This window comes from Phacochoerus africanus, chromosome 10 (assembly GCF_016906955.1).
Source record: "Phacochoerus africanus isolate WHEZ1 chromosome 10, ROS_Pafr_v1, whole genome shotgun sequence".
NCBI classification, from domain to species: Eukaryota; Metazoa; Chordata; class Mammalia; order Artiodactyla; family Suidae; genus Phacochoerus; species Phacochoerus africanus.
This window is the reverse complement of record NC_062553.1, coordinates 80,774,319-80,786,365: the sequence shown is the minus strand read 5'-3', so window position 1 is coordinate 80,786,365 and position 12,047 is coordinate 80,774,319. Positions and strand designations below refer to the sequence as shown.

General features: G+C 38.8%; 1 protein-coding gene across 1 annotated transcript in view; it reads left to right on the top strand.

Annotated features, from left to right (window-relative positions):
* Window positions 1-12,047, top strand: part of ARHGAP10 (Rho GTPase activating protein 10) — a 370,863-nt gene that overhangs the window by 218,985 nt on the left and 139,831 nt on the right. Inside the window, exons 15-16 of the mRNA XM_047799118.1 lie at window positions 172-259; window positions 6,457-6,515. Of these exons, the coding sequence (XP_047655074.1) occupies window positions 172-259; window positions 6,457-6,515 (147 nt within the window). The remainder of the gene's footprint in view (window positions 1-171; window positions 260-6,456; window positions 6,516-12,047) is intronic.

Here is a 12,047-nt window from a genome sequence, read left to right as displayed (position 1 = left end):
GCTAGAGATGTCTGAGTAGTAGCACATGGCTTATCCGATTGTAAGAAATTGTGTGTCTTGTTTTTTATAGGAAACCTCAAAATTCATTATTTGTGGTTTGGTCATTTAAACATGGAAGCTTTGAATGTTCACGGTTTTAATGATTTTTTTGCTTCCTTGATTGCTTACCAGACGTAAAAACCTGCAATGAGGTGGACCTGGAGAATTCCCCAGACTGGGAGGTGAAAACCATCACAAGTGCCCTGAAGCAGTATTTGAGGTGAGTGCCTCTCAGTAGCAGAGGGATGATCCTTAACACACAGCAAGTGCCAACTCTGCACATATATCTGAAAAGCCAAAGCTTATGAGGGAGAGAACATTTAAGAGGCATCTAAGGATGTCCCAGGAAGCGTGGTAGGTGGTTGATGAACGTCAGTCGATAGAAAAGCTGCCCCAGAACAGAACTGGACTAGACCTGGGTTTTGAAACAGAGTCTCCTGTGGATGTGAGTTTTTGGAACTAAATGCTCTGAAACAGTGAGGAAGAAGGCTGTGTATTACATTATATTCATTGACTTTTTAGGCTAAAATGAAGATGTTTTGGTTTAAATGTAAGCCATTTGAACTCAGAAGCTTATAGTGATGACCCAGGTACCAAACTATTTGAGAAGTTTCCTTGATGAGGTTTTGTTTTTTGTTTTTGTGTTTTGGCCACACTCAACGACGTATGGAAGTTCCTGAGCCAGGGATTGAACCCACAGCAGTGATCAGAGCTGCTGCAGTGACAACGCTGGATTCTTAACCTACTGCGCCACACAGAACTGCATGAGGTGTTTTTTTTTTTTTTTTTAAAGATAAACTTTGAGTTTTACATTTACTGTGGAAAATATTTAGAATTGAAATTAGAAAAGGTGCAGCATGTCTATGAGCATTAACCTTTCTTTAAAAAAGGAAAGGAATTGAGTGATGACAAACTCAAGGTCAGATGAAGGGCAAGACATGTGGAGTAAAGGAACGGAAAACAGTCATGGCTTTAATTCTCAGGTTGATTTTTGTCTGACCGGCAAATGTCCATGTTCCCTCAACATCAGTTCTTTTTAACCAACACAGAATTGTTTTACAGGTAAATGCTCTTCGGGTTCTGATTCTAATGAGCACGTTAGAATCAACTTATTTTATGTATTTTCTATTTTTAAAACATACATTTAAAACATTTCAAATATATACGTGCAGAGAGATGAGTGTCATAACTCCTGCTTCTTCAGTTTTCACTATTTGACTCTTCCTGTTTCACTAGTTTCTCTACTGCCACTCTTTTTGGATAATACTTTCAAGATTTTCTAAAACATCATGCTGCTGCAGCCATAAATACTTGACCGTGTGTCTCAAAAAAGCCAAGACCTTCATTTTGGCTACCTGGTCATAGTCTGAATAAGCATATTTCTTTCAGCACAAGCGTGATGGTCAAGGGCCAGGGCTCAGGAGCCAGCCTGTGTTCCAGGATCCCAGCTCCATCACTTAGGGCACTAGGGCACAAGGCTGCAGATAGCTTTTCTCACCAAAAAACTTAGCACTCTTGAATTCTTTTTGCTGCAAATACTGGATTGGAGGTTGAAGATAGAAAGGAAATAGCCCACCTCCCCCAAACACTAAACTAGAACAAGAAGTAAGCCCTCCAGTGTCTGGGAGATAGAAAAAGATGTGCCATATACCCATTATGGTATCTCCCTCTTTCTTCTACTGACTTGATGCAAATTAAGCAAGCAAACAACTTTTAGTTGTTGAGGAGGCTAAATAGCAGCCCTCTGGTTGATTTCCTGTCTGTTCAGCCCACGATTTTGATTTCCGGTAACATACTCAGCATCTTCCCATTGTGAGAGAACAGATGAACAGTTTTGTGTAAGGTTTGTAGTGAAATGATGTTACCTGGAAGAAACTTTTAAAGCCTGGAAATGGGAATGGGACATTTTGGGAAGAAAATGCCAGCTTAGTGAATATTATGTTTCATATCCCCAGACGGATCACAACGAGTGACACAGAGAGGCAGCTCCTATTGGGTGGGAAGTTGACAAATACCATGACTCATATGATAAATTTTATCTAGGGAACTTATCATTTTTATTACTGCTTCCCCAACATTAACAATACTTAGTGTTTATTTTTTTATGCCACATCGCCTGGCTAGACATACAGCAACAGTATAAGTATCCTGTAGAAGACACTTGGCTACAAACTTATTTTTATTGCAAAAGAAATGCTCTCTCTGGGATTTCTAAGAGTTCTTTTACCCCTTTCTTTTCGGAACTTTGTGACTTTCATTCTCTGACAGATTAGCATTTTCCTTCGCTGCTCCTTCCTGCTTGTCCAGGGTTTGAAATGAAACCAAAGGTTTGCTTCTGATTGCTTCTTCTTTTTCTTGGTTGAGGCTGTGTTGTCATTCCTTTTATTTTTCTTCTTTAAGTGAGGGTGTAGGGGGTGAGGTCAGGAGGGAGAGAGGAAATAAGGGGTCAGTTTTTCTTCATTAGTGCTTTAAGGTTTAGTTTTGGTGTCAGCAGTTTTCTGTGTGTGTGTGTCCGTGTATCCGCAGCATCAGAAGTTGTAAGATAAAAATGGCAGCTACAGGATGGGAGGGATTAGATTGACGGTGGGAGGGATTAGATCGATGGTGATGAAGGGTACAAACTTGTAACAAGCAGTAAATGGACCATAGAGATCTAATGCACTGGATCATGAATGTAGACAATAATAGTATACTGTGGTTATGTAATGTGATAAATATTGCTACATCAATGATCACATCACAGTATATGCATGTATCAAAATAACACACTCTACACCTTAACATTAACAGTGTTCCAAGTGGAATTTATTCCATAAAAAATGGTTTGTAGGCAACATAATCTGTAAATATATTTTTGTATTTCTGTCTTATTAAACAGTTTCATCGAAGTGTAATTGACAGTCATGAAACTGGGTATCTTTATAGTATACATTTTGATAAGTTTGCTGCATGTGTACATCTGTGAAAGCCATCAACAGAATCAAGATGGTGAACCTGTCCATCATCCCCAAAGTTTCCTCAAGCCCTTCTGAACTCCTTCTCATCCCTCAGCCCTGGGCAAACCAGTGGTCTGCTTTCTATCCCTATACACCCTCTTGCATTGCCTATTATTTCATTTAAATGGAGTCATGCAGTATGTTCTTTTGAAAACCTGGGTTCTTTGACTCCGCATAAGTAGTTCACCTGTGTTGCAGCAAGTACCAGCAGTTCGTTTCTTCTCGAGGCTAACTAGTGTTCCAATTTATGGAGACACCACAAATTTCTTGTTCATCCATTTTCTTTTTCATCCATTTCACCATGTAGTGGATATTTGGGTTGTTTGTAGCTTTTAGTTTCTAAATAAACGTACTAAGAACCTTGGTGTCTAGATCTTTGAGTGATCATAGGCTTTCCTTGCTCATGGGTAAATCCTAGAAGAATAATGCCTGGATAGTATGATAGTTTATGTTTAACTTTTGAGGAAACTGACAAACTTTTTGCCAAAGTGGTTGTATTTCTTTCCATTCCCACTTGGAATGTTCAAGAGTCCCCTTCCTTTGATTTTAATTTATAATTTTTTTTTCTTTTAAAAATGGCTACACCTGTGGCATATGGAATTTCTGGGCGAGGGGTTGAATCAGAGCCGCAGCTGCAGGTCTACACACCACAGCCACAGCAGTGCCCAATCCAAGTCACATCTGCAACTTACACCACAGCTCATGGCAATGCTGGATCCTTAACCCACTGAAGGAGGCCAGGGATCAAACCTGAATCCTCATGGATACTAGTTGGGTTTGTTACTGCTGAGCTGCAATGGGAACTCCTAAAATTTTTGATAAAGTAAGATTTATCAGTTTTTATGGACTATACTTTACGGACTGTACTTTTGCCTAATCCAAAGGTACAAAGATTTTTTTCTTTAGGTTTTCTTCAAGAAGTTTTACAGTTTTAGGTTTTATTCCTAGATCTGTCATCTATTTTGAGTGCGTTTTTGTGTAAGATATGGAGTATGGATCCTTGTTCACTTTTGAACATGGATGTCCAGTTGTTTCAGTAACATTTGTAGGAGAAACTATCCTTTCTTCCCTGAAATGTCTATTGCGATGATCTTACATTTTTTTCTTTTTTGGTTTGCTAGTCTGATGAGTTGTGTTGACTTTATTTTAATATTCAGGCAGTGTTGCTTTTATGTGATTAAACTCAACGGGGTCATGATGTAATATCCTTTTATTTATCTTGTTGAATTCCATTTGCTAACTTTTTTTTTTTAGAAGCTACATCTACATTCATGAGTAATATCAGTCATGTTGTAATGTCTTTAATTTTGGTACTGGGGTAATGTTGACATCAAAGATGAGTGAGAAAATATTTCCTCTTATTTTTTGAGGGGAAGGATTTGTATAGAATTGGTGTTATTTCTGCTTTAATTGTTTGGTAGAATTCACTAGTGAGGTCATCGGGGCCTAGAGTTTTCTTGCTGGCAAGATTTTTAAATAATACAAATTCATTTTCTCTAAAAGATGTGGGTTACTTATTTCTCAGTTTACCTGTTTCTTCTGAAATAAGCTTTGGTTGTTTGTGTCTTTCAAGACACCTGCCCATTTCATTTGAATTGTTGAATTTGTGGGCATAAAATTATTTGTAATATTTTCTTTCTTTTTTTTTTTTTAATACCTTAAGAGCCTGTAGCAATTCTTCAGTCACCTTTATTATTCCTGACATTGGTAATTTGTGTTTTCTCTTTTATTTCTTAATTACTCTGGCTAGATTTACCAACTTTATTATTTCAGAGAGCTACTTTTAGATTCATTTATTTTTCTCTACATAATTGATTTCTGTTCTAATCTCTGTTTCTGTTTCTCTGCTTATTTTGGGTTTAATTTACTCTCTTTTTTTTTTTTCCGGCTGTTGAGGGTACAAAGTTTAAGACTTTTTTTTCCCTCTAACACAGGTACTTAGCGGTATAAATTTACCCATGAATTCTGCTTTACTGATATCCCTTAAATGCTAATATGTTGTATTTTCATTTGTATTTGATCCAGAGTACTTCCCGATTTTCCTCTCTTTGAGGTTTTCTACATATATCTGGTTGTTTTTAATTCAATTTTATTATAATCAGAGAAATACGCTGTATAAATTGAACCTATTTAAATTTATTGAGATTTGTTTCATGGTCCAGAATATCCTTATCTTGATAAGTGTTTCATACATGCTGAGAAAAAAATGTATTTCTGTTGCTTTTGGATGGAGTGTCATTTAGGTGAAGGACATACCAATTAGGTGAAGTTGGTTGATAGCTTTGTTCAAATCTTCTGTATCCTAACTGATTTTCTCTTTGTTTGTTCTATCCATTACTGAAACAGGTATTTAAATTTCTAGCCATACTTGTGGATTTGTCTATTTCTCCTTGTAGTTGTATCAATTTTCACGTCATGTCTTTTGAAGATCCTGTTATTAGACCCATTAACATTTAGGATTGTTATGTCTTCTTGATGAATTGACCTTTTGTCAATATGAAATGACCTTCTTTGTCCCTGGAATTTTTCGGGGCTTTTGCATATGTTTTACATTTCTCTGTGTATGTTTGATTTATTTTTAAAGCATTTGAAGAGGAGTTTCTGGGCTACATGATTTAAACATTTTAAAAGTTTTTATCTTTTATCTTGCCAGATTGCCCTCTAGAAGTGTTTATAGAGTTTGGAGATCTTTTAAACTTTAAGATATGTATAAATACTGATTGAACTTTAATATTCTGTTGACCACAGGGTGATAGCTACCACTGATGTAATATGTTCTGTAGAAAATTAAAATGATGTGGGTTTTTTTTTTTTTTCAAGTTGTCATCAATTTTATTTCATCTGTCTATTGTTTCATATGCATAAATCAAAATTGGATATTATGTGTTTATAATACAGATGTAAGAGGAGAGGATTTGATTTCTTTAAGTTTGCTCGATCTTTTCATATATTTTTTTTGTGTGTGGCATCTTCTGTTAGTATCCTAGGGTTGGTTTTCAAAATTATATGATTATATTTGGTTGGATAGAATGTTTGATTTTGAATAAGTTAATATGTGGAAGGAAGTTTCATATATGAAATCAGATGTTTGTAAAGGTACTTGCCAAGATTAAATATGAAATTCTATGTGCTTAGATCTAATATGTATTTTTTTGTGGCTGCTTAAGTTTTGATGGTGCCTGGTGCAGATATCACTTAATAAAGGAATCCACTTGAATTAATGTATCTTTTTTGATATGTAAAAGTATTTCCTAGGGAAGTTTCCCATATAAACTAAGAAATGCATAACATACTATTATTAAAAAATCCTTTTTCCATAAATTTTTTTAAATAAAAAAACCTTTTATAAAAACAGGAATGCAAAAAAGCGGTGACTTGTTTGTATTTGTTTGGTAATTCAGAGCTGTTCTTTTCATTACAGGAGTCTTCCAGAGCCCCTTATGACCTATGAGTTACATGGAGATTTCATTGTTCCAGCCAGTAAGTATCTGTAGAGGTGATAGAAACAGTTTTGTGGTTGATACTGTGTATAAACTAAAATTTCCACAAGAAACATTTATCCTTAGGTTATTGTAGTCTGTGTTAAAAATGGAAATCACTTTAGGAGGAGTCATCCCCCCTTTTAGAAGATGAAAAAATGGACAATTAATATATTCATTCAATCATAGACATTTATTTATTGCCTACTGAGTGCTAGTCGCTGTAGATAATGAATAGGTAGAGCCATGAGAGGATTTCTGACCCCAGGAGCCCATTCTCCAGCAAGTGTTGGGGCACACCCACCTCTTCCTGCCACTTAATGGATAAAATGGCATGAGCGAAGTGCTGTGGGGACACAGAAGTGTTTAACTTGCAAAAGGTTGAGGTGATCAGCAGATTTGGAGAGATTAACAGGTTGGGAATGACTTCACACAGAAGGATATTTAGATGGAAATTACAGGCAGGAGGAATATGATGAGCTAATGCCAGAAGCTCACACAATATTTGGCAGAGAGTGAATTATATGTGATAAAATGTTAAATGAAAAGGGCTTATAGGTGGTAGAATTTTAATTTGGGACTAAATGTTTGGGGAGGCATACTCATGTGAGGCTTTCTGTTTTCTCTCTATTACACACGTCAGTTTTAATTTATTTTTTATTTATAATGATTTTTATTTTTATCATCATAGCTGGTTTATAGTGTTCTGTCCATTTTCTACTGTAGACAGCTCAGTTTTTATATTCGACAGGTGGTGTTTAAACAACATAGTCTTATGAAATATTCTGGTGTTAGGTATTTAGTAGTTAAGGAAGTGAAGGTTGAGACATGTTAAGTAACTTGCCAGTTTATAGAGATCTTTATTTAAAATTGAAAACCCCATTTCCACTGGCTAAAACCTGCAGTATTGGTTTTCACAGGTGCACTGACAGTAGCTATAACTGTGTTTTCATTTCCTTTTATTTTTTTCCCTTGGATGTATTCCATAGTTTAATCCATTGAAAAACTTAGAACAATCCCTTTGGGTCCTGTATTATGGCTGCCCAAACATTACTTTAAATCTTATCTTCTTGTGAGGTCCTTGCTTCAGCCAGGATGGGGGTTTCTAGAAGGTTGCAGAAAAAAGCAATGGGTCAGCCTGGTTAGACTTCTTCATGTAAAACAGGCATTCAGAAAAGGCAAAAATACGGTTCTATTCACTTTTGTTTTCACATAGAAGAGGTTTTTTTTTTTTTGTCTTTTGTCTTTTGTCTTTTTTGTTGTTGTTGTTGTTGCTATTTCTTGGGCCACTCCCGCGGCATATGGAGGTTCCCAGGCTAGGGGGTGAATTGGAGCTGCAGCCACCGGCCTACGCCAGAGCCACAGCAACGAAGGATCCGAGCCTCGTCTGCAACCTACACCACAGCTCACGGCAACGCCAGATCGTTAACCCACTGAGCAAGGGCAGGGACCAAACCTGCAACCTCATGGTTCCTAGTCGGATTCGTTAACCACTGCGCCACGACGGGAACTCCGGAAGAGGTTTTTATTTTATTTTATTTTTAAGGGAATTTGTGTGATCAAGGAAGTGGGGGAAAATTTTCTTGGCAGAAACTCAAGCAAATGCTTGGTTGTTTTGATTTCTTCCCTGTGGCATTTTTGGCAAGCTGGGGAAGGAGAAATTAAAATCTAGTTAGAGGACAATTGTTTCATGTTGTTTGCCTTAGAGACTGGAAAAAGCAGAGAGTGCCAGTTTTAATCTAGAATCCTTGGACCATTGGAGAAAGATAAAGTGATTATGGAATAAAGTTTGAAATTACCACAAGGTAGTATCATTATCACGCCTCGGAACTGAAGCCAGCCTGTTAGAAATTTTAGCAATGATGTAATGTACCAGATGAAGGCTTCCTAAGAGGTAGGAATTTATAAGTGGTAACTGAGTCCATGGTGCCAGGAGGTGAGTTTCAAGAGTATGTTGGGGCCATCCTTGGACAATGCGGATGAAAAGATTGTCTAGTGATGATATATGGCAACGTCCCCTCCTGGACCAGTAGCTTGTGTTTTGCTTCCTGACTTTAGGGGGATCTGTTATACAATCTTCACAATGATTTGAAGAATAGGTCTGTTCCCAAGAGATACTGTAGCTCCTGTAATTATTGGCAGGTATTTGCACCTAAGTGCAGCTACAGTTGGCCTGGGACCTATAGTTAGCTTGCTGAGTGGGAAAAATGTACAGATATTAAATGGGTGCATTTTAGTGGCCAACACTCCCAGGGTAGACTTTAATTTTTTATTTGACTCTCCCTTCTCTGTGCTCACGGTATCTCTTTAGAAGGTCTGCTCCTGCACTCTTTCGTATCTTTTGTCCTTTTAAATGTTAGGTCGCACAGTCCCAGACATCAGGTGGCCAGCATTAGTTTCCTCTTGAATATTGTTGGAAACTTGGATTGTGGTTAAGCCATCATTTTCCATTAACGATGGTGGAGAGTCCCTTGTTTCGCTGAAGTGTCTTAGCTGTGCGACTGCTAAAATTATCAGGCATCACCAGTCTCTGTTCCCGCCTCTCACACCAGCATGGAAACTAATTTTTGATTCTTCTCAGTTCTGTGCGGTAGCTTCCATCTGTTCTGTGGTGTTGAGATGGTCTTTCCCCCTAACCCCCTGCTGTGAGTTTGGAAGATTTCTTCTTGGTCCCTTCATTTATTTTTTTTCTTCAGTTTCTTTCTTGTAGAGGTCTTTTGAGACCGAAGCAGTTAATTTCTGGGGTGTATGATACAAATAGGAATTTTCTTTCTTTGTTGTCAGCACAGAAGACAAGCCTTTTTTTGTTCCTCATTCTTAAAAAAAATTGGTTGTTCAATGTTGAATGCAATGAGAAATTTAAAAACAATTTTTTTTTTTCTTAGAGAAAGTTAAGAATGTCCAATAAACCTTTTCAGCTGAGGCAGTTGACTTAAAGTTGCTAAAAGGAACTGGAGACTGTCTGTCTAGGAAAATCACTCCTGTGTGTCTCCTGTATTCAAAACACACAACACTTCACTTCCGGTCACCAAATGTGTGGGTTGTTCCCACCGCAGCCAGTTCTGTGGTGCCAGCTGAGTGTGCTCTGTTGGATTCACTTCGGATTCTATCTACCTGGAGTTAGTATCTGATCCCACAAGTTAAGGGCTCAGTGCTACAAGACCACCCCCACTGCAGACACCAGTCCTAACTCCCAGGTCACTGCTGGTACTTTTGACTGACTGGCTAGAATTTGGCCTTCTCACAACCCCCACCTTGGGTCTGAGAACTTGCTAGAGTGGTTTATACAACTCAGGGAAACATAGATATCAATTTACCAGCTTACAGTGTAATAAAAGATATGATAAAGGACACAGATGAACAGTCATATACTCAAGATGAGGTCCAGAAGTCTCCTGAGTGCAGGAACTTTTGTCCCTGTGAAACTGGGGTGTGTCACCCTTCTGGCACATAGATATGTTCATCCACTTGGAAACTCTCCAAACCCATGGAGCTAGTGGGGTTTTTATGACGGCTTCATTCTGCAGGCCTGATGGATTATTACCTCCATTTTGAGCCCCTTTCCTTTCTCCAGAGAATGGTGGATAGACTTGAAAATTTCATGGCTTGATCTCTTTGGTGACCAGCCCTCCATCGAGGAGCCCAGCCAATGTCACCTAATTAAAATAAAAGATGCCCTTATTGCTCCCCAAATTCCGAGGGACTTAGGAGCTCAATGTCAGACATTCCTATCACTCAGGAAACTGCAGAGCTCCTAGGAGCCCTGTGTCAGGAACTAGAAATACCAGAGCAAAATACTTGAGCACCTCCATTTACAAGGGACCAGGACAGAAACCAATGTACATGTGTTTCTTCTTATTTCATACCATCCATCTCGCGAGAGAATCTAATGGGCTTTTAGTATGGAAAGTCATAAGGTGAAAACATACTTTGCATGGTCTATGCAGGAATGTGGAAGTTTGTGCCACCTGGGAAAGGCTGGTAGGCATCTCTCTGGCTGTGTTACTGCATGATGTTTATCACCTTTTGAAATTGACAACACTATTGGCCTGAACCCGGCCAGAATCTAGACTGGGACTTGAACCCACAGTTTTAAATTAGAATCACTCTCCCGGTGTCTGGACTTACTGAGGTTCGGGTTCTTCATGCCTCCACACAGAAGGAATTCAGTGAGAGACAAAGTGATAGGCAAGACATACATTTATTAAGATAGGACGCTTGTGAGAGATGCAAGTGGGCAGGCAAGAAGGCCCTGCCCCCAGGACCAGGTGGGCTACAGTTTATCATCCAAGGGGTGTGGGGAGGGGAAAAGCCTTCCTCTTCTTCTTTCTTGGAGTAGTTCCTCCTCAGTATCCAGTAAGAGAGTCTTTGACCCTATAAGGTCAGACTAGGACTGTCAGGGTGCTTATTCAAATCATTGAATGGGTGGTCCTTAAATTCCTGCCCTTGGTCTGAACCTAAATTCAGGCCTCACCCCATTCCCCACCCAATGGCCTGGGGCACATCTCACACCTCCACTAGTCTAGCAAGCCTGCCTTCTTCTGATGGCTTTCTTGAGCAATTATTAACTTGCAATGACCTCCCAAAGCTCCCTAGGTTTCCCTCTCTGTCTATAGTCCCTTACTGGGACTCCTACAACCACCTGTGCCTGCTCTATCCCCATCACTTTGAGAACACTGCAGTTCATAGTGTGTGTCTCCACCTTTCTGGCTCCCAGTCGTTGGTGTATCATATTGGTAAGGCTTGGACCCATGCTTCAGGGTTAGACTCACATTAAGCTTAGTTGGAAAGTGCCAGCTGAAGCCTGGATGCCTAATACGGCTTCACGCAAAAAATTTCTGTCCCCCGAACCAGAACACTTGTCTCGCTGGGTTCAGTGTGGTTTCTTCCTGTAGTCAGGTTTCCTGGGGAGCAAAATCATAATCACTAAGTTCTTTAGTCATTTATGATAAAAAAATAAAACTATTAAAGGATCCAGGGTCCTGGCCTTTGCACTGGACAGTGATCCTTGTTGGTGACCTGCATGAGAAATAAGAGAGAATCATGTTGTGTTAGTGGGGAAGGACTTGGAAATCTGGAAGTTCAAGGAGTTGGAGGCTTAATGGCATCAAGTTGTCCTAGCCTGATATACTCAGTTTCTGGTGGATGGGGAATTCCACGGGAGAACCGGAATACTTGATGTCTGTTAACTGAAGCCCCTTGTCTCTTGGGAAGTGCTTGAATGGTTAGTGCTAATGCTTTCCTAAAACCTAAGTGTAATTGACTTGTGACATTTAAATATTGAATTGAAATTTATCTGTCTGGTATCTTTGATAAGCTCCAGTAAGCTATCATCACATGACCTTTTTCAGTCTCTGTTAGTTGGCTCAGCAGCATAGCAGATAGACTGTAAGTGTTGTAGATGCTGATTTATGCTTTCACAATTAAAAATGCTTTTGCTATTACAGTAAACTCCCATCCCTGGCATATGGCAGGAATTTGGTGTTATGATTAATTCAGTATCTCAGACTTTAGAAAGTTAGGCCTTGCATGC